The sequence below is a fragment of the Malus domestica genome, chromosome 09 (assembly GCF_042453785.1).
Source record: "Malus domestica chromosome 09, GDT2T_hap1".
Lineage (NCBI taxonomy): Eukaryota > Viridiplantae > Streptophyta > Magnoliopsida > Rosales > Rosaceae > Malus > Malus domestica.
In genome coordinates, this window is record NC_091669.1 from 30,704,948 (window position 1) to 30,727,009 (window position 22,062).

At 37.6% G+C, this 22,062-nt stretch overlaps 1 protein-coding gene across 2 annotated transcripts; it reads right to left on the bottom strand.

The window, feature by feature from the left end:
• Window positions 1-8,279: 8,279 nt before the first annotated feature.
• On the bottom strand, window positions 8,280-12,412 carry LOC103421884 (UPF0481 protein At3g47200-like). Of its 2 annotated transcripts, none has more exons than XM_008359925.4 (3): window positions 11,825-12,412; window positions 11,494-11,708; window positions 8,280-9,946 (listed from the first exon to the last, which is right to left on the bottom strand). In XM_008359925.4, exon 3 carries the CDS (start codon window positions 9,908-9,910, stop codon window positions 8,519-8,521), a length of 1,392 nt encoding a protein of 463 aa, XP_008358147.3. In that variant the 5' UTR covers window positions 9,911-9,946; window positions 11,494-11,708; window positions 11,825-12,412; the 3' UTR covers window positions 8,280-8,518. The 2 variants fall into 2 exon arrangements, with proteins under 2 accessions (XP_008358147.3, XP_008358148.3); XM_008359926.4 differs by having other exon boundaries at window positions 11,494-11,697; window positions 11,825-12,134.
• Between the last annotated feature and the right edge of the window lie 9,650 nt (window positions 12,413-22,062).

A 22,062-nucleotide genomic window follows, 5' to 3' on the forward strand; every position in this document is an offset into this window, starting at 1 on the left:
CTTTATTGCATTACTTGAGGCACGCCAATGAATTACTAAAAAGTTCTTCTATCAAAACTACTTAGTTAAACATGCTTGGGCGAGGTAAACTATGAATGGTGGCCTCTTGAGAAATTTGCCATTTCACCCACATAATTTGTACTTTTGTAAAAATATAATCTTCCATGAGTAACAAGTCGAGTAAGTGCACATTTCATGTCTTCCACATTCTTATGTGCATTATATAGGACACAGATAGTCCTGCATTATATGGGAACATGAAATGATTTTTCTATGAAGGTATGTTGCTGTTTTAGTTTCCTTTTCTTGCAATTTTATTCAGAGTTTTTTAAAGAAAAAGAAATAATCATTTAGAAAATAATAATAATTTCCTACAACATTAGTGTCATGACTCATGAATAATTGAATATCTAACTTAGCGTGTGTACTAAAAGTTGTTTCTCTTTAATCATGCTATAGATCTAGAATAATTTTTTGGAAGGTTTGGGATTGAAAAATATTGGACCTACCTTTGTGCAGGAAACAAATCAAATTACTGATGCCCCATCAAATAGGGCCATGTAATCTGTAAACGAGAAGAAAAGAGATGTTCACTACACATTATTGAGCTGGTAATTGAATTGGAATAACATGTAAACTTGTCTCCTTAGAAAAGACAAGGAATAATGTTGGTAATTGAATTGGAATAATGTTGGTAATCTCGGGAAATTGTCACGATTTTGTAGAGTGGAAACAGCGGCTTGTTTTGCAGGAGCGGGGCAACCATGTGGTGGTTCCCTATTTTGAAGGTTTTGCTGGAGAATCCATTTACGGTTGTGGGTTTTGTTGCTGAAGATCAATTGGCTTACATCTATGCTGTCAAAGCAACGTGTATATGGAGATCTGTCTGATATGTATCTCACCTATGGTTTAGGATAAAGTACCATAGAAAGGTTTTTGGCTTTCCCATCCCGACTAATATCAATTGAAAGCTTCAAGCCTTCAACAACCGGAAAGATCAAATACTTGAGACACTCATGGATATTTGCTTCAGTTATATGAAAATCAAAATCCATGTTTAGTAGCTTGTTCTTTTTTTAATATACCTTCAAGTGAGGGGAATGTATAAGTGGGTATTGCCATTTGAATAACAATTTGATAATGGAACCACCTCAACATGATTCAGAATAATTATTTGATGAAGGAACCACCTCAACATGATTCATTACAGTAGGGGTGGTACGGGCCGGGTCGGGCTCAAATTTGGAGGGGCCGGACATAATTCGTTTTAAATTGCAACAGGACGGGCCATGCCAAGTGATAGAAAATAAAACTTGGAACTGGACCTAACTTCGCCAATTTGAAACGGGCCAGTTCCTATTGGTCCATGAGTCCAATTTTAATTTTGTTTTTGTTGACAGAGTGGCGGCAGCCAGGGTGGTGTTCGACAAAGAAGCCAGCTCCTCCACCAACACCCTTCCACCTTTCCCTTGAGAAAGACACTCCACTCTTCTCCAACCCCAACAAGCTCTCCTCCCAACCCAAAACTTTTGTCAACGTCTTCATCGCCATTGTCAGCGCCGGCGTGCTGGTCTACTCTACACCTTCAGGAAAACTGGCTGGGTCTTCAGCTCCCTCATGCTCTTCTCCGTCACTTTCCTAACCTACCACTGAAGTAATAACCACATATCCAAATCCAAATCCCTAAATTCCTAAGTCCAAACAAGCTTAATTCCATAACCCAATTACTTACTCTCTCTAATCCTCATTTTTAATCTACAACACCACCATTTCCCCTCCCCTCCACTCGTCGTTCTCCCCGGTGGGGACAACAACCCCAAATAGAATATCCGGGTATCAGTTGATAGGCCTGATATCAAGGATGGTTGGCTATATATTAGGAGGTCCCTAGACTCACAGCATTATTCCATTACGAGCGTAACCCTATTCTAAGCTTGAAACTTCGGGCTGTTGAATGTAGAAGATCTCCTCTTTATCTTCCTTCTGCAATGGCAAGTTCTTCTCCAAGTAAGCATATTTATTTTATGTATGCATCCTTATATGTGCGTGTGATTCTATGCATGCAGGGTTTTAATGGCTTACATGTGGTATCAGAGCAAGCCACTGTCATGTTTAGAATCCGTATATGCACTATAACCTAATTAACAAAGTTCACGATCCTGATAAAGACTTCCGCATATGAAAATTGATATAATTATTGTCAATCACTAAAACATCATGCTATTGAACTAACATCCGATTTCACTTATACACTCACATATATCAGTATATATGTGTACAAATACTTGTTCTGCAAAATTTTATTTGCAGGAAAACGATGGAATATCTTCGGACCTTAGAGAACTAAACTAAATGGTTGTTGTCACTAAATGACTTGACAGTCAAATCCTTTTGTGAATCATGATCAATTTCAACTCAAAAGTGTTTGTATCATGTTTTCAATTTAACGGTTCAAAGTTGAACATAATGATTGAACTGATGGTGAATATATTTTGTGTTAATTATAAAGAATTCTTATATTCAGTCATGTTTAATTGGTGTATAAGTGAGATGTAAACAATATTGATGCAATTTTATCTGCTCAAAAGTGTTAAAATTGTGTCGTAAATATGAAACTTTGTATTTCAGTTGTGCAAACCCTAATATAATTAGTTTTCGATCCAAAGATGTGACTGGAATTATATGACCTTTTGATGCCATTAATTGTTCATATCTTGAATTTTTAGTGATGAACTTATGAGAACATATAATGAATAATTATGGTTGATGCAGCTATGACTTCTCTCAACTTTTCTAATATTGAAACCCTAACTGGTTCCAATTATAAGAAGTGGAAAGAAGACTTAGAGATAGCCCTTGGTATGATGGATTTCGACATGGCCTTAAGAGAAGACAAGCCTGCTGCACTGACTGATGCAAGCACAGCAGACCACAGGTTGAAGTTTGCTTAATGGGAGAAGGCAAACATGATGGCTCTTATGATTATGAGAAGGGCTATGACAAGCAGTGTGAAAGGTGGTATTCCAAAGAGCGACAGTGCAAAAGAATTCTTCGATGCAATAGGGAACAAGTTCAAAGAATCTAAGAAAGCTGAAACTGGAAATTTTCTCACAAAACTGACATCCATGAAGTTAGATGGTGTTGGAAGTGTGAGAAAACCTATTCTGAAAATGTCAGACATTCCACAGAAGCTGAAAGACCTTAAGCATCCATTAACAAATCAGTTTTTAGTGCATATGGCATTAAATTCCTTACCTGCATAGTATGGCCAGCTAAAGGTGTCATACAACACTCAGCAGGCAACCTGGGACATCGATGAATTAATTTCCATGTGTGCACAGGAAGAATTGAGGCTGTCAACTGATAAGGTGGAGACTGTAAATCTTGTTCACACTGCAAAAGGCAAACATGTTGTTGATCAGTCATCTGTGCCTGCTGGTAAGCTGAAGAAAACCTCAAATTTTTCTTCTTTTAAAAATGCTAACCCTCTTAAACGATCTCAAAAGTTTAAAGTCACTTCTGAAGCACCAAAGCCTTGTTATTTCTGCAAAGAAGTTGGTCATTTAAGGAAAGATTGCCTTGGTTTTAAAAACTGGCTCGTTAAGAAAGGTAATGAACTCAATGTTTATGTTTGTTTCGAGTCAAACCTTATTTATGTTCCTCATTTTAGTTGGTGGTTTGATACTGGCTGCTCAATTCACATCATGAATACCTTGCAGGGCTTCTGAAAAGTAAAGGTTTATGTTGGGAATGGGAGCAAAGTAGCAGTCGAGTCTATTGGCAGTGTCTCTTTAAAGCTTTCTTCTGGTTTCATTTTGTTTTTAAGTCCAGTACTTTATGTACCTTCTATACGAAGGAATTTAATTTCAGCTTCTAAGTTAGTTAAATCAGGTGATACTTTTATTGGAGACAATGAAAGTATAAGACTTTTTTATTCAAATAAATTGGATACTTTGCTCGGTTATGCTTCCCTCTATGTTGATATGTGGCAGTTAAACTGTGAGTATTTACATGAATGTTTTATAGTCTGTCATATTGGTTCCAAAAGATTATTTCAAAATGATGATTCCCCTACACTTTGGCATAAAAGACTCGGCCACATATCCAAATAAAGACTTACAATTTTATCAAAACAAAACCTCATACCAAATCTTGATTTTGATAAACTCCCAACTTGTATCAATTGTTTCAGGGGAAAATGACCAACACCAGAAAACTAGGATCCACTAGAAGCAGCCAACTTTTAGAGATCATACACACAAACGTGTGTGGTTCTTTTCCAAATACAACAATCTGTGGAAATTCATATTTTTTCACCTTCATTGATGATTTTTCCAGATATTGTTATATGTTTCTAATAGCTGAGAAGTCTATGGTCCTTGATTGTTTTAAAATATACAAAACTGAAGTAGAAAACCAACTTGAAAAGAACATTAAAATAGTGAGATCAGATAGGGGTTGTGAGTATTTTGGCAGGTTTACAGAAACTGGACAACATAAGGGCGCCTTTGCTTCGTATCTTGAAGCCTCAGGAATAGTTGCTCAGTACACTACTCCAGGTACTCCACATCAAAACGGAGTGGCAGAAAGAAAAAAACAGGACCCTGAAAGATATGATTCGAGCTATGTTTTCAAGGTCTAAACTTCCAATTTTTCTGTGGGGAGAAGCACTCAAAACAACCAACTATACACTAAATAAGGTGTCAAGCAAGGCTGTCAAAGTTGTACCTTTTGAAGCTTGGACAGGTAGGAGGCCAAGTTTCAATCATTTCCATGTTTGGGGATGTAGGGCTGAGGCACGGTTTTACAACCCTCAAGAACGGAAGTTAGATCCAAGAACCGTAAGTTGCAGGTTTATTGGTTATGCTGATAAGTCTAAAGGTTTCAAATTTTATTGCCCGGATTCCTGCACCAGAATTTAGGAGACCAATAATGCTAAATTTATTGAAGATTTGGAAGAAGGAATAGTGCAACATAGCAGCTCACAATTTGAAAAAGTTGGGGATGACCTTGATCAGGTTTCTACAACAATCAATGCACTGCCACTTGTGGATCAAGAAGGTTTGTATTCTTTTCCCATTATTCTCCCAAGTGCTCAGTCAGAAAATTTCTCAGTCATCCCAGAAACTGTGCAACCACCAATACCTGAGCAACCAATTCTTGAGCCCATAGTTGCTTATACCTTGCACCAAGAACAGCTGCCTATTAGACAGTCAACTCGGCAAAGGAAACCTGTGATCCTACCAGATTTTGTGTATTTACAAGAAACTGAATTCAATATTGGAGATGATGATGATCCTATCACTTTTAACCAAGCCATCAACAACCCAAAGGCAGATTTATGGCATGCTGCCATGACTGAAGAACTTACAGCTATGGAAAAGAACAAGGTTTGGACGTTGGTGCCACTCCCATGCAATGCCAAACCCATCGTTGCAAGTGGGTGTTCAAGACCAAAAGAAATGTAGTGGGAAAGGTTGAAAGACATAAAGCTAGACTCGTAGCTAAGGGTTTTACACAAAGAGAAGGCATAGACTATAATGAAACCTTCTTACCAGTTTCATCCAAAGACTCCCTGAGGGTGATTATGGCCTTAACAGCCCATTTCAACTTGGAATTACATCAAATGGATGTAAAATCAGCTTTCCTTAATGGTGATTTGTTTGAAGAAATAGTAATGGTTCAACCCCCAGGCTTTGTGGTGAAAGGGAAGGAGTCCATGGTCTGTAAACTTAACAAATCCATCTACGGGTTAAAGCAATCATCCAGGCAGTGGTACATTAAATTTGATCAAGTTGTTTCTGCTTTTGGTTTTGAAGAAAACAAGATTGATGACTGCATATATCTCAAGGTCAGTGGCACGAAATTTATATTTTTGGTATTGTATGTGGATGATATTATCTTAGCTAGTTCAGACTTGACTCTTTTGCACACCACTAAGACCATGTTAATCGAGAGTTTTGATATGAAAGATCTCAATGAGGCGCATTTTGTTCTTGGTATTGAGATTGAGCGAGACAGATCCAAGAGGATACTGAGGTTGTCTCAAAAGTCTTATATTGACAGAATCATGAAAAGATTCAACATGGAGAAGTGTGCAGGTGGCGAACTCCCAATTGCAAAGGGTGACAAGTTTAGCACTGACCAATGCCCTAAAAATGACCTCGAGAAAAATGGAATGAATGACAAGCCCTACGCATCACTTGTTGGTAGCATCATGTATGCTCAAGTATGCACAAGGCCTGATCTAGGGTTTGTAGTTAGTGTTCTAGGTTGGTTTCAGTCTAATCTCGGAACTGCTCACTGGACTGCAGCAAAGAAGGTACTGAGGTACTTAAAAAGAACAAGGAACCTTGCCTTGGTATACCAGCAAGTTGAGAATTTTGAGATGGTGGCTTATTCAGATTCAGACTTGGCAGGTTGTGTTGATGATAGAAAATCTACGAGTGGATATATTTTCCTTTTTGCTGCTGGTGCAATTTCGTAGAAAAGCTCCAAGCAAAAGGTGATTGCCTCTTCAACTATAGAGGCTGAGTTCATTGGTTGTTACACTGCCACCAAACAAGCAATCTGGTTAAGGAACTTCATCATGGGACTGAAGGTTGTAGACTCAGTTGAGAAACCTATAACTATCTACTGTGACAACAAGGCTGTAGTCTTCTTTTCTAGAAACAACAAGAGGTCCATTGCTTGTAGATTAATGGACATTAAGTATTTACGCGTGAGGGATGAAGTCAGAAAATGGCTGATCAACATAGTTCACATTGGAACTAATTTTATGATAGCAGATCCAATGACTAAAGGCTTGCTAGTGGGAGTGTTCAAGAAACACATCTACGACATGGGAATGCGAGATGATTTTGATTCTGTTAATGAGTGGGAGTAGTAAACCCATATCTAGTTCTGTTATGTTTTTGTCGATTAAATTGGATGCTTTCAAAATATTTTGTTCTCATGTTATGTTATGATAATAATATGAGCCATACTTCTGTATGTGGCTCAATTCTGGAGTTGAATTATGTTTATCAACTTGGAACTTTTGAATTTTTGTCAAACAACATAGTGCTTATGGTTTGAATATTTGTGATGATAAAATGCACATGTAGAAGGAATTACATACTGCGTTTTATGGTTCAGTATTTAAAGATGTAAGTGACAGGTTGTTAAAGGTTTAGTTGCAATTTCTAGGGACTCAGTGATCACCTTAATCTTAACCGAAGTAATGTTATTCTTCTTGGACACTCAAGTGGGAGAATGTAAGTTTGTGAGTGTCAAGGAGAATGACTTCTAGTTCTCGACCAACCAGTAGTTCAGTTTTGAGTAATCACGTTGAGAAGAATACGTACTTACTTGGCTGAGATTGGGAGTCCTAATAACATGCAACTATGTTCAAGGAACCTTATCATGTTTTGACAAGAGTTCCTTATGGAATAGGACTATATCGAAACCCTAATCAATATAAAATATCCGGGTATCAGTTGATAGGCCTGATATCAAGGATGGTTGGCTATATATTAGGAGGTCCCTACACTCACAGCATTATTCCATTACGAGCGTAACCCTATTCTAAGCTTGGAACTTCGGGCTGTTGAGTGTAGAAGATCTCCTCCTTGTCTTCCTTCTGCAATGGCGAGTTCTTCTCCAGGTAAGCATATTTATTTTATGTATGCATCCTTATATGTGCGTGTGATTCTATGCATGCAGGGTTTTAATGGCTTACACTCAGATCCTAATTTGTTGGCTTGTAATCATATTATTATCAAAGATTGGAATTTTGAATTGAAGTTATTTACTTGCAAAATAGCGACTAAATTTAACACGATTACATTAATGATTTGATTAAGTTGGATTTAAATTCTGTGTTAATAATGTTGTGCAATGTGCATGCATGGGATTCAGGGGCCTAATAGCATCCAGTTTAATTTGATTTCTGTATCTGTGATTCTGTGTTCGTTACCTTTTTTTTCTTAGTTTGGGGTCTGAATTAATGATGTTGAGATTTGTCCTTGTATTTGGTAATCGGGTTATGCCAGTAAATCGCATTTGCTATGTCTCAGTTTTGTGTGTGTGTGTGTAAATTTCAAATGGGGAATATCAGCTTAGATCTTGACTGAATCATTGCATAAGTTGTTTCATCTTGCAGCATGGAATGCACAGACTGCAGAGATTTTCTTCGCTCTAGGGTTTTGAAATTGCACATGCTCTTTTATTGACACCCAATTTATCGAGTAAGAACCAACTTTGTCCTTACAGTATTACTAATTATCAAACTATATAAATTTCCCAAAAAATGAAGTGTTGAATGATCATAAAAAGAACACCAAATAGTTTTACAAATGATCCAAAAGTTGAACACAATAAATGGCCAGATAGTTCCAAATTGTGTTTCGCACGTAAAAATAATCAATTACATCGCTGCTTTATTTTATATAGAAAAAAAGCAAATAACTTTGCCTGCAGTTAGGCAAGTCTTGTTCATTTTTAGGGCCTTGGGGGCGAACATTGACCGATTGGAAGGTTACGGCTGCTTGTAGTATGCGAGAACACTATATACGGTTTGCGTGGCAGTAAGAATGAGAACAATGATGACCGCATTTGAAACTGACCAGACTGACGATGGATTGTATAGGTAATTGTTCTTGATCCTTGCAAGCCAACGCCTTAGCCAACGTTCTTCATAATATCCGTTCACCTGTCCAGCGAGTACAGGGTAAGAGAAGGAGATGCGTTCAGTGTCATTGCAAAGCCTGTTGAACAAACGAACAGTGTCCTCCTTGCTCAACTCGGTGTATATAATACGTTTCTGAACGAGTCTCTCTAAATCTTTGGTCGACTTGATAAGGTGGTTGAACAGCATGGCATAAGACAAAAGGTGACTTTCTTGGTGCCTCACTGCACCCTGTTCGTAGGCTATGAGGTTTCTCAAGACAGATTCTGTGTTGACTTCAATTATCATTTGTGGAATTTGCATCACTCCATCTATGGCGTCGAAGGTTATGTCCAACCGAGCTCTCTCAGGGGGTGCAAGTTGAAATCTGACTCCAATTTCCTCAAGATGTGTCACTGGGGGAATAGGAGTCCAATATTGATAACTGTCTGTTGTTAATGATCCAACAAGCAAATCTCTTACTTGATCAAGATAATGCCTTATTTCCCTCGTCGCCGTTGTCCGAGACGTAATAAAGGAGGCTGGGGCCCAAAGTAAGTTAATATTAAAATTTTGTAGGGAGGGATCTCCTGGTTTTGCTGCGAGGTTGAATAAACAGAGGACAACTTTCCACGGAAGCTGGTTTTCAAGCAGCAACAAGTCCTTTTTAACTGCCGAATACACCCCTGGCACTCTGAAAACAGGATCATCATTGCCAGGTTGTTCAAACCTAATATCCATGCGGAGGAATCGTATAATAAAGCAACCATCGACCACCATCATTTTCACGAACTCATAGCTATTCAGATCAAGCTTTTCGTTATAGCAGCTACGAAGGAACTCTTCCATGCTTCTAATTGCTTTGACCAACTCTACCAAACTCACCAAACTGGTGTCTGGAGTTGGTTTGCAGTCGAGGAGGCCTTGCAAATACCAGTGCTTAACTTGTTCCATGCCTTGCAACTTTTTTCCTCCATGGTGATACGGCCCGATTGAAACCATCTGTGGGACAAAAACATTTTCATTGTCCCTGACCAGTTTCTGAGGGACCCTAAATATACATGTAGGATTTAGTTCAGGAAGTTTCTCCGAAAGCTCTCTTTTGATCTGGGATGCAAATCTTTCGTCTTCATTTTCTTCGTTTCCGCCCAAAGTTTGGTTACCCGCATGGCTTGTTTCTCCCTCAGATCTCTCTCCGCCCCCTCTTCCTTGAATTTTGGAGCCAACACTGTTTGCATGGCTCTCACCAGCTGAGTTTGTCATCGTCAACTCTTTCCAACTCTAAACGTGACTCACCTACTTTAGTATTACATATTAACAGGAACAAAAATTACAAATAATGTCAATACTTTAGTTGAACTACCATTTATTATTAGAAATTTACAGAAATTTTATACCATAATAAAAAAATAAAATAAAAAAATATGACTTTACCTCTTGAAATTTCATTAAGTTTTACTTCACCCAATTTGTATTTTCGGATGCCTAAAATGCTCCTAATGGCATTTTGACTTTGGGTTTATAGCTTATTATCTACCTTTGTCTTACGACTTGTTTCGCACAACTAAATGTACGCATAACTAACTTATGTGGATTGAAAAAACAATATGTATTCAATGTCATGATTCAAATGCATATTAATGACCTGATATTTGTTGTAAATATTACCTAACTGTGATTGTCTAAACCCCAGATAAATTTGGTTTCTAGATTATCCATTAGTCTGGTGATTCTTTTCTTATAAGATCAATCTTGGAGGAAGCGGATGATGTATTGCAACCTACCAAGGTGCCATTAATCTTTCAAGACTTTTGGGTCCAAATCAAGGGATTGCCAATAAATTTTATCACTCGACGGATGGGAAGACTCATTGGCAATCATCTAGGGGAGTACGTTCTGGCAGATCAAAGCAGGAAAGAGGAACAATTTGGAAGTATACTGCGGATTAGGGTTCGTATTGATGTCCATAAGCCTCTAAGGCGTTGTGTGGTGGTCAAACTTGATGGTAGATTATTGGAAGTCGATGTACGCTACGAGAAGCTGCCCCTCACTTCCTTTCTTTGCGGTTGGATGAATCATATTGAAGAGCACTGTGAAAAATTTACAGGCAAAATGGAGGACGATAAAGCTAAACCCCACGACAGATGGTTCCACGAGGATGTAATAGGACCTGAGTATCGAAGGCCAGTTGGGAAGAAGTTTGGGCTGGACTCGGAGACTGTTGAATATGTGGCCGAATTATCAACTCCTTTTTTATGCTTGTAAGGAAAGTTTAGGCTATTGGGTGTACGTGAGATTTGGGATTTGAGAGTTAAACTCTATTTGATATTAGTGAAATTTTCTCGCTGTCTCTAAACTGGACGTAGGCTTAGACCGAACCAGTATAAATCCTTATGTTATTAGGATTACGAGAAAATTTCGTAAAAATCAACACATTAAAGAATAATATAGAGAACATTTAGAGAATAATATAAAGAATATTTAAAGAATATTTCAAAGAATATTTCAAACAAATATTCCAGATCCATTTTAGAATTGGACCAGTCTGGAACAAAGGCCCAATGGTTTGGGCCGGGTTTGGGATTAGGTCTTTTTTTCTTCTTAGAAAAGGATCTAGGCCAGTTTCGCGGATCCGGGTCGAAATCTAGCCCACGGATCCGGGTTAAGGGTTTGGGCCGGTTTTCGGTTTGGATTTTTTTATTTATTATTATTATTTTTTTTTTGAAAAGGTTTGGTTTTGCAGAAAATCTGGGGAGAATTCAAACCCTCCATTTAGAGCAATTTCACAACCAAAATTTACCCATAATATATCAAAACGAAGCATTATAGAAGGAATAAGATTATACCTATTTCAAGGCCAAAAGTTGGTCGGAGGTCGTCAGAAAATGGCCTGAAAGTGACGGGCCCGAGTTTGAGTTCTTTGTTTTCGTCGGTTTTGAAGCGAATTTGGGCATGCAAGCTTAAACCTGTGGCCTAGAGGTAGTGGAAGTCGTCCTACGCCCTCAACTCAACCAAACCAACGAGGTTTGGCCCTGTTTGGCTTGGAAATCCTACAAACTCGCTGGAAAAATGGTGAGAGTAGATAAACACTCTTCGAAACGCACATAAACTTGCATGTAAGCTTGTAAAACGCACTAGAAAAGTCCAGAAATTTAGTTTTAGAGGAGGGAGGTTCACCTGGGTTCGAGCTTTGAGAGCTATGGAGCTCTCGGCTTCAATGGTGCCAAGGTCCTCACGACAGCGATCTCACATGAAAGACCACCATTGTGATCCTTGCATCCCACAGACTTCAACTACGTAGAAAATAGGGCTTAGTTGTGAAGGTAAATGGGAGAGTGAGAGCTCTCTTCTCAAGAGTTTAGAGAGAGAGAAGTTTTCAGAAAAATAAGGGAGTGCAGTGAGAGAGGTGAGAGAGACGGGAGAGAGAGAGAGGTGAGAAAGAAGGACGGGCCAACAATAGAAGAAAACCATGGGGGAAGTGTTGTGATGGAACAAGTGGGATTTTAAAATCCAAAAGAAAAATTATTTTAATGGCCACTTGTCCACAACCCATGTGATGTTCAATTTTTCAAACCTACGCATGCTTTTAGTTTACACGAGGGTCATCAAACAGACAAGACCAAGGCAGCCTACTGCGCAAAGCCACAGTTAAATTTTAAAATTATCCCGATAGTTTTACATAGTTTCGAGGCAAACAATTAAACTGAGTTAGACTGACATGAGAGCTTAGGGAAAATAGTTTGAAGACTACACTATGTCATGTGATTCTTGGTCAGGGTCTGTTTGACTATCAAACGTAAGACATATATACATGATACTTGTGGAACATAACATTGTTTTTTATATCATAACGAGGGATAAAGAATGTCAAGTTTGGTGTATGAAGAACTGTTTGGGGTATAAAGCAATGAACTTCCAAGTGATGCACTCTTGTTAAGTTTGAGGACAGGTTAATGACAACGCTCCTAGATAAATATGCTCGCAAGGTCGCACATCCCTTATTCTGTATGAGGAGGTAAATTATAACAAATGGGAATTAGATGAGCTAATTGAGATGATGTCAACACCCTATGTGGGTGAGCGGGAGATGTATGATTTATATAACCATGTATTATATAAAACACAATATTAATCCACCCAATATAGGGTGTGTTATTGATACCCTTTTTTCTTCCCCTCTTAGCCACTATATAAATATGATTTTGTGAAAAGGTGAAAACACACCAAGAGAAACAATTCTATTAGCTCTAGAGAGGAGAAAAAAAGCTCTCTCTCCACTCTTTGGAATCTTTTTTTCTCTTAGTTTAGCCTCTAGGGTATCACCTTGGCCCTAGAATGCCACTAAGAACTGCGATTGTTTGAGAATGCACAAGGTATGTAGGCAATCTAGCCTGACTAGATGCAACCAAATCTTTTCTTTGGTGACGCTCTTATTCGTAGTTCATGCAAGGAATCAAATTCCTTTATATTATTTGCATACATTGCCAACAATTTTGTTCTTCCCTTTAAAGGAAGAAATATCAACCTGGAGAGCAGACATGAAGGCTTTCTTATCTGTTGGACCGCACAACACATTCCCAGAAATCACATTGGTGTGTCCAAATTTTTGGATGGAGACAACTGTGCCATTTGGAGTTGTGCTATGACTATTAGTCATAGTTCCAAGACCAAGATGGGCACCACTATAATCGTCAGCAACCGCCTTATCGCATGAAACCCCGTCTTTTTGTCCTCAACTGCAGAGAGAAATATTCCATTAGCGATGGACACATCAAGTTGGAAATCACTCCTTGCTGCTTAACCTTTTTTTTTTGTTCGTTCTTCGGTGGAGACAAATTCCTTAAAAGTGTTAGGCCAATTAGTGAGGTCTTAAAAACTTAAGATTTAAAAGCTTGCAAGCTTCCGCCTCAAGGGAGAAGCCTAGGTTGTGTGATTTATGTTGGCAAGGTGTCCAGACACTAGACATTGTACCACTAGATATTGTAGAATTTTTGGAAAGTCACTACTGTCTTTAAAAACAAAGAAAATACAACAGTATATCGATCTTCAGTAGAAGAAGAATATTGTTCTCTAAACCAATCCCTTTTAGCTAGACTAAGACCTAGTTTGGGAGTGAGGTGCTTAAAAAAAAAGCACCTATGAAAAAAAGCTGTGAGGGTTTTAGGTGTTTGGTAAACTGAAAAAAAAAGGCTTATTTTGGAAGCTGCTGTGAGAATAAGCTGAAATCAAAGGAAAAAGCTGAAGCTGCTATTTGCAGCTTTGGAAAACTGGCTTTTTTTTCAAAGCACATGGAGCTACAGTGCTCCTTTAATGAAAAGACCCACTATCAGACTGCTTTTTTTTTTCCAAAAGCACTTTTACAAAAAAGTTTACCAAACGCTCTGCTGCTTTATTTCATAGCCGCTTATTCTCACAGCACAGCCGCTTATTCTCACAGCAGCTTTTTTTCAAAGCACAGCAATACCAAACCAGCCCTAAGATGTGTCCATTTAGGGATTCATCATAACTCTATAAATGACATGGTAGTAAACATTAACTTCAGTAACTCTTCGCACCATCACTTAATATTAATGACATCATTAATTAAGGGTTGTGATGTCATCATTGAATTTGGTGATCTAACGAGTGACCACTTTTCAAACTTTATGTAACTATTTAGAATATTTTAAAAGATATAAATACAAATGTTATGTAGCTATTTGGAATCACTCTAAAGGTTGAATAGTATTGTACGTAATTTGTTTTTATATATTAGGTTTGTGTTGACCCTAAAAACTACCAAGCCTACGTGGTGCGCAGGTCGAGTAATCTACGAGCTAACTACGTCATTCGGTGAATGCGGGGCGTGCCAACTCGTCGGTCGAGTTCGGCTGAGGAGTAAAATTTGTTGATGTTGCGTTCGGTGTGCGGCTGACTTTTGCGTCTTGCGATTGCGGCCGAGGAAGGAACATGTCTCGACCTCTTGGGTTCTCGAACCTGAAGACAAGGCTACTATTCTTACGAAGTTCACGAATCGTCGTCGTCGGATTCGGTCACAGTGATGGTATTCGTCAGAGTAAACTCACGCCGAATCGACACCAAAATGTAAGGGCACAAATACTCAAAGCGGATATAAGTCTTAATAGTGAACGTGGTTTGGCCGTTTGAATGCCGAACTCTAAATCCCACTTGAGAGTATCCAATCATAAAATAACTCGGCGTGCAATGCGCCGAGCTCAGTAAGCTGTAACACCTCACTTCGCCGAGAAGGCTAATAAGATGACCTTGATCAATAAAGATTCGGAAATCCTTTTCAATCGAGACTTGGATAAGCAACCAACCGTCCTCGTCGCAGTGTTGTTGATGCCAACGGAAGATGCTGCGAGATCGGCTGATTCTACGGCGACAGAGCTATCTATGCCGACTGAAGATATCACCAGCTGCTTTCACAGTGCTGTTGATGCCAACGGAAGATGTGTCAGCGAAAAGAGAAAAAAAAATCTCAAAGTTGTTGAAAGAGTTTGCGTAGGCCAATTGTGTGTTGAATTGGAGGTCCCTCTTCCGTTGCCTCTGCCTTTGTATTTATAGGGACATATACGCGTTGGTTGATAAGCTGATATAGGCTTCTCCCATGTATTAGAACTCTTCCACTGATTCGTCAGATAAGCCATACTACCCCCAAGACTCTGAATCTAGTCGAAAATACAACCAAATTCGAATCCCAAGATAACCCGCAAGCTTGGACTTTGAACAAATAGTGTTTATCTAAACAGCTACCAATTATATATATATATATATAATTATATACATATATAATTGGTAGTCTTCCACACGGCATACACCACTGTAATCCCACCATAAATTTTGATGACTTTGCACCCAATCCGACAACACCATCAACATGCTTTTGAAAAGCCTAGCCTAGCTAGGTTTCCTATGTCATCATTATCCAGGACCCTTATTTTTCTTTAGATGATGTCAGATCCCACGTGCTGATCTCCTAGCAACCCAAGTTAATTCGAACTCGAACTCTGTTGTTGTTGCTTCCTTTTATATCCTGTCGTATAAGAAAAGAATGAATCACATTGAAAGATAATTATTATGATAAAAATCATAACATTATTCCTCAATAATTACAAAACTATCTTCACTCTTCGATCGACAGTGTAGAAACACGCTTACTCAACGGTCTTGATTACTTGGACTGATGATGTAAAATTGGGTCCAAACAGTTTGAAATTCATGTTAGGTTTGAAATTCTTTTCTGTAAGGTGGAATGTTAGGAGGGACTTACATTGAACAGTGGGGTATTATGGTGATTCAATTTAAGGACTCGTTTGGAAGTGCTTTTAAAATGACTGAAAACATTTTTAGTGAAAATGTTTTTGAAATCAATCTTTAGTAAAAATCCAAGTAAATCCTGAAAAAGCACTTTAAGTGCTTCATGCAAAAAGCACATATCTGGTGCTTCTTTCGAAAAGCACTTAAAGTACTTTTACAACTCAAAACCAATTTCACCAAAAGTATTTTCAATCATTTTAAAAGCACATCCAAACAAATTTAAGTGACGGTACCATGTGTGATTAGAGACGAGTCAATGGGGTCAATGGCCCCATATGAATAAGTGAATCACTAAAAGCCGACATTAAAGAAGGTTAATATCCTCGATAGAAATTAAAGCGAGGTTGGAGATTAAGGTCTGATTCTCCTTCTCCACCAGTTGAGATAGACAGCAGTAGTGGACATAACAGTCGACTTTCTTTTCCACGACATATTAGAGAAAAGCTTCCATTAGTGGATCAAGTACACAAATTAGCGGAGAAACCTCCAACCTAGCTTTAATTTCTATCGAGGAACCAGTGCATAAATTTCCAATCTAAATTTAGACAAATTGACGAACAATGATCATATGGAAGTTACGTAATTTGAATTAACAAAAAAAAAAAAAGAAAAAAAAAAGACTGGCTTTGCATCTAATATCAGGAATGTAATTAACAGGTTTTAATAAGTTTAAAGACTGACTTTTCTGAAAAAATAATTCAAAAACTTAATTTTCACTCTGATAATAATTAGTTGCAAAATCGGGATTTTACTTTTTTTGTTATAATGAGATCTAAAAATAGTCTTTGCAGCCACTTAGTACTAAACCTGTAAATGGGTCGGTTTTATTAGGTTTGGGTCTGTTTGAACCCGACCCGTTAAGCTAAAGTGTCATCCAAATCCAACCCATTAAGCTAACCCAACCCGTTAACAAATTTTATTTTATTTATTTTTAAAATTTTGCAGAAGTAACTCAAACACAATTGCATATTTTTTCTGTAACAAATTAATGGGTAGAAGTTAGAAATTAGAACGTAGCATTAGTTTGAGAATATTTTGCATATGAATCAATCACATCCTATAGAAATTATTTAGGAGGGTTCAATGGTGCTTCTCTTCGAACCCTTGGGCTCACACTTGCTAAACCATCGAGCTCATATGATCATATCCCTTGGATCAAGGAGGTGCATATCATGGTGAATTATAATATCAGATCAAACATTTACTGTTGCCAATCGTACTGTTGATTGCGGTTTCCAACCATCATGTTTGAGCCTTGATCTGCTGCAGAGCCAAACATCAAATAACTCATAAATTTCATTTTTTATATAATTGAACAAGAAATATAATGAAAATGGGAGTTCTACAGACTTGAGAATGGCCTGGATGCTTTCTCACGGTGTTTGTGCTTCCTGCCATCGGTTGTGCGACGACACTTCAACTGCTAGGACAACACGACGGTGGAACCGTGTGGTACAGAGCCGCGAAGGATGAGAATGGTGTTTTGGGTCCTAAGCTAGGTTTTTGCACAACCGTGCGAAGGTAGCAGTTTGCTTGGAGGAGGAGGGGAGGAGGGTGACGGCAGGAGGAGTATGGTTTTGAGAAGGAAATAGGGATTAGTTTTTCTCTTAATGAAATTATATAAACATCCTCACTAAAGGGTCTTAATGGGGGTTAATGGGTTTGCGGGTGAACTTAAAATAACCTGTAAAATAACGGGTGATTAACAGGTCCATCCGTTAACAATCCGACTCATTAAGCTTCCACTCAAATGCTGATTTTAATGGGTGGGGTCAGATCGGGTTGACAGGTTGGGTCCAAAATGCCACCTTTACTTAGTATTACGGTCTAGTAGTATTCTTCTTTACTTGTAAATAACAGGTCTTAGATGCGCCCAAATTCTTGAATGGAGACAACTATGCTACTTGGAGTTGTGCTATGATTATTAGTTACAGTTCCAAGAACAAAATGGGCACCACTATAATAGTCCGTGACCGCCTTATCGGATTTAAGCTTGAAAGCCTCCGCCTCAAGGGAGAAGCCTTGGTAATGTGATTTCTGTTGGCTCAATTCAAGCCCAGGTCATATTATGTTTGTGTATGATTGCTAGGACCTTTTTGGCTTTGGCGTTATTGTGGTGGCTAGATTAGGAGTAATGTTCTTTCACAAACGAAATACGCACTGGAGATCATAAAGGATGCATGCTATCTTGGTGCCAAACCAACGTTACTTCCCATAGAACAAAACTTGTCCCTTGGTAAAAATGACGAGAGTTGCACTGATGGCCCATTATCATATCGGAGACTTGTTAGACATCTATTTAAAATGTGCCCTGCAAATTCAATTGCATGAAAGAACAAGGCATGAATTTCAAAGTTTTAATCTCTTTAGCAACTCAGTGTAATTTCAAGACGTTTGAATCAAAATTCCAAGGAGAGATGTAAAGAGAGATTAAGACAAGAATTTAAAATTATATGATCTGAAAAAGCTAGAACCCAAAAATTAAAAAGTTTGGTGAGAGATCTTATTTTGTATGTTACCTTTAAGGACATGTAATGTCGATCACTTTTAAAAGTCACAACATTTCAAAATTTCTGAAAGTGTCCTTCAAGAATATGACATTCCACATAAATCTACGGAAACCAGTGGGGTCAATGGCCCCATATGAATTGAATTACTAACAACCCGACATTAGTTTACAAGGCTCTGGGAGGAGAGATACGGGAGGAGGAGAAGGGAAAGAAAAAATGAAAGTTTAACGAAAAGCACCTGGTACTGTTTACTTTAACGAAAAAACACATTTTTACACTAAAAATTCAATTATGGTATTATTCACTTTACCCTTTATTTTGTCCTTATCATTAAAACTCAAAGTTTTCAAGTCATTTTCATTAGTTTTTCTAAAAAAAAAGTTAAGTGGGGTGTGGGTCCCACGGCCACAAAAGTCCCACAGAAAACATTAAAATATCATCTTCAGCTTGCTTTTTCCCGTCTGTAATAATAAAGCAAACCGAATGTAACAAACCGAATGTAAACCCGAAAAAAACAAATGCATAGTCAAACCATAGTATATGTAAAACCAAAAAGTAAAACACCTAGAAGTGTATCTTAACATGTAAGATATAATCAAGTGTTGCAAATCGTGTCAATATCTTGTACTGGACAAAGTAAATATTTCTAGATTGATACATCGGAAGTACATGTAGACGTAGAACTCAACAGTAATGTTATGCTGCATCCTATCTCCTCCTTTGTTTAAGAAAACAATAGTTAGAACAACACTTGAACACATTTTATGAACTAAAAATTGCATTATGAACAGATGGAACAAAACTGAAATCCAAGTAAATAAAATGCTGGTATTGATTCTTCAATTATAGTAAACCTGTATGCGAATTGCAAATAAAACTATTGCATATGCGTTGTACATCCAGGATACCCGATGATTTAGTTGAGGGATGAGACTTCCATACTGTAAAAATCTACCAGTTAAAGTTGGAATGCCTTTGTGAGTGGTTCGAATTTCTAGCACATGAGGTGTAACTGTGAAAGGATAACCAAATACGATGCCATTTAGCATTTACCAAAGTTTGAATAAAAAATAAAGTAAATTCTTATTGCGGGTGTTTAACAGACATTACATGCATGGATTTCAAGTTTCACAGGTTCCTTAGATGTAGAGATATTGTCTTTATTTTGTACAGTGACTGTACTTGCTATTAACAGAAACAATTTTATGCAACAGGGAAACTTCACATGGCTTGATTTTGGTGTACTGAATACTGATGCATGTTTTTATTTTCAAGATAGCCTTCGTGTACCTCTCGGTCACCGTCCTGTCCTTTCTTCAATATAATTCTGCATGAAAACTTCAGGGGTATTACATGCATTATGCCAAGGGTGTCGGCGGTGGTAATAGACTAATAGTCAAAATCTCGCTGGAGGAAGCAGGATGAGCTAACACTGACCGTGCTTGTATCTTGCAGTCTACGAGTACTACTATCTCCATGTCATGGGAGTACATACCACCCTTTGTCTATTGTTTCTCATCACGTGGCAGACCCAAGAGTTGTGTACACCCGTGATAGGTAAATTATGGTTGCTAGCTGTCAGTGTAAATGTTGATAAACCCAAAAGACAGCGGCAGAAATACTTTGCATTTGGCTAGTCTACCATCATACAAAGGTTGTCAACATTTTGAATTGGGATAGAAGGACCAACTTAAAGCTCTTGAACCGTAGGTGCGTGACAGCTCTTGACGTTGCAGAAGAAGTTTGCGAATTGTTGCATCACACCGTGGGGGTAAGCTTTTGTGTTCTATTGTTATCAAATTACTGATTGTAGTTATTACAATCGAAGGAAGGATCATTGTTCTATACTAGAAAATAGGACCGAGCATTGCTACGGGAATTGAATATATTAGTCGCGATAGGCATGAATAATTTTCACACAAACTAACTTAAAAGATGGTGTAGTACCTAAAAACCAATGAAGTAAAACTTTGCTTGCTGTATATGGATTGCATGCTATAAGAAAGCATTCATTTGTATATCGTATTGTGCCATCAGTATTATCCTCATAGTTTCAAGTGCTCAGCCTACTATATGGGGAAAAACACGGAGAAGGGAAAGCAAAACAGTAGAAGACATAATATTTGAGCATTTGGCTGGAATAGTAAGTTTATGAAAAAATTGCTAAACCGTCTCACAAATTCAATCGTTAAATATTACACTGTTACCTAAGATAAAGATAAAGTATATAGTTTGTGCACAAATTAAAACAAAGTGCTATCAAAGGAAAATGTTTAAGATGATGAAAATAAAGAACTGAACGTGGCAACCATATTTTCTATCGGTAACCAAACGAATAATTTAGAATGATACAAACCCAATTCTAGCTCATCTGGTTGCTCTCATCCTCAACTCTGTATTTCAAAGGCTGAGTAGCCATGTTTGCAGAAGTTGCCAAATAATCACCATCTGAAGATTGAGAATAACCCACATTGTTCACATCGCACAAAATTTTATAGAAACGGGGACAAATTAACATATTTAAAGTAAGCATTAAGATGTAAACATATTCAAAGGCTGAGTAGCTGATTGGATTCGTTTCATTTTTCAAATCCAATGAAAATAAAAGACAAAAAGGAATTAAAGAAAAGTAACAGTTTTAGTATTTCAAATTAGTGATTAATCAACTAGTCAGTCAGTCTCAATGATCTATCAATACCATAGACATCATACAGAAATTCAAGTAAACCCTGTAAACTATCAACTCCATCACTCTTCCCCCATTCTTTCTAATTTACCTCTCCTTGGAGCTCTTTGATTACTAATTTATATACAGCAAATTGACCTGTCCATTTCAAATCAAATATACATGGGCAAAAAAGCAAAACCTAAACTCCCGCCACATAAATTAATCAATAATCAAAGGAAAATTCTCAAGACCAGAACAAATCCAATTGGATTTTCATGCGAGTGATTGTAATTGCCAAACAAAACACATATATTTAAGTGCCCAAAATTTAAGCTTTGCATCATAATCTATTCTTGTAACAAAAACAGTTTCTCAGCTATTGGTATTTTCTGTGGCTTTCGATCAATAGTTGTACTTATATAGGAAAAAAAAGTAAAATAGCTGAACACAAATGAAACAAAAATGGATCAAATTATTAAGAAATCTAAGTTAGAGTTGTTAAAATTCACTTTCATGTTTACGATTCAAATTTCAACACATGTATTATTACATTTTACCAATCGTCACACATTGCTAATTGCCAAGATAGCAAGATAATGAATTCCATGAACGAAAAAAGAAATGACATGCAACTTCAACTTACCATGCCAAAGAAGCTCCATAAGAGTAGTGGCTTCCTCCTTACTGCATGTATCAAAAGCATTGCAACCGTAGATCCGAGAAATTATAAAAAAAACATCCAGTCAATAGACAATATAATAGTTGTGGGAAGGTGAGTACGCAACCAAGAATCTAAGATATACTTGACTTATGATTCCATTATAATTTCACATAAAAAAAAGATCAAATTTTGATTGAAACATCAAACAAAACAATCTCATCTGTTAAAAACAATCTCATCTGTTACAGATTGGACC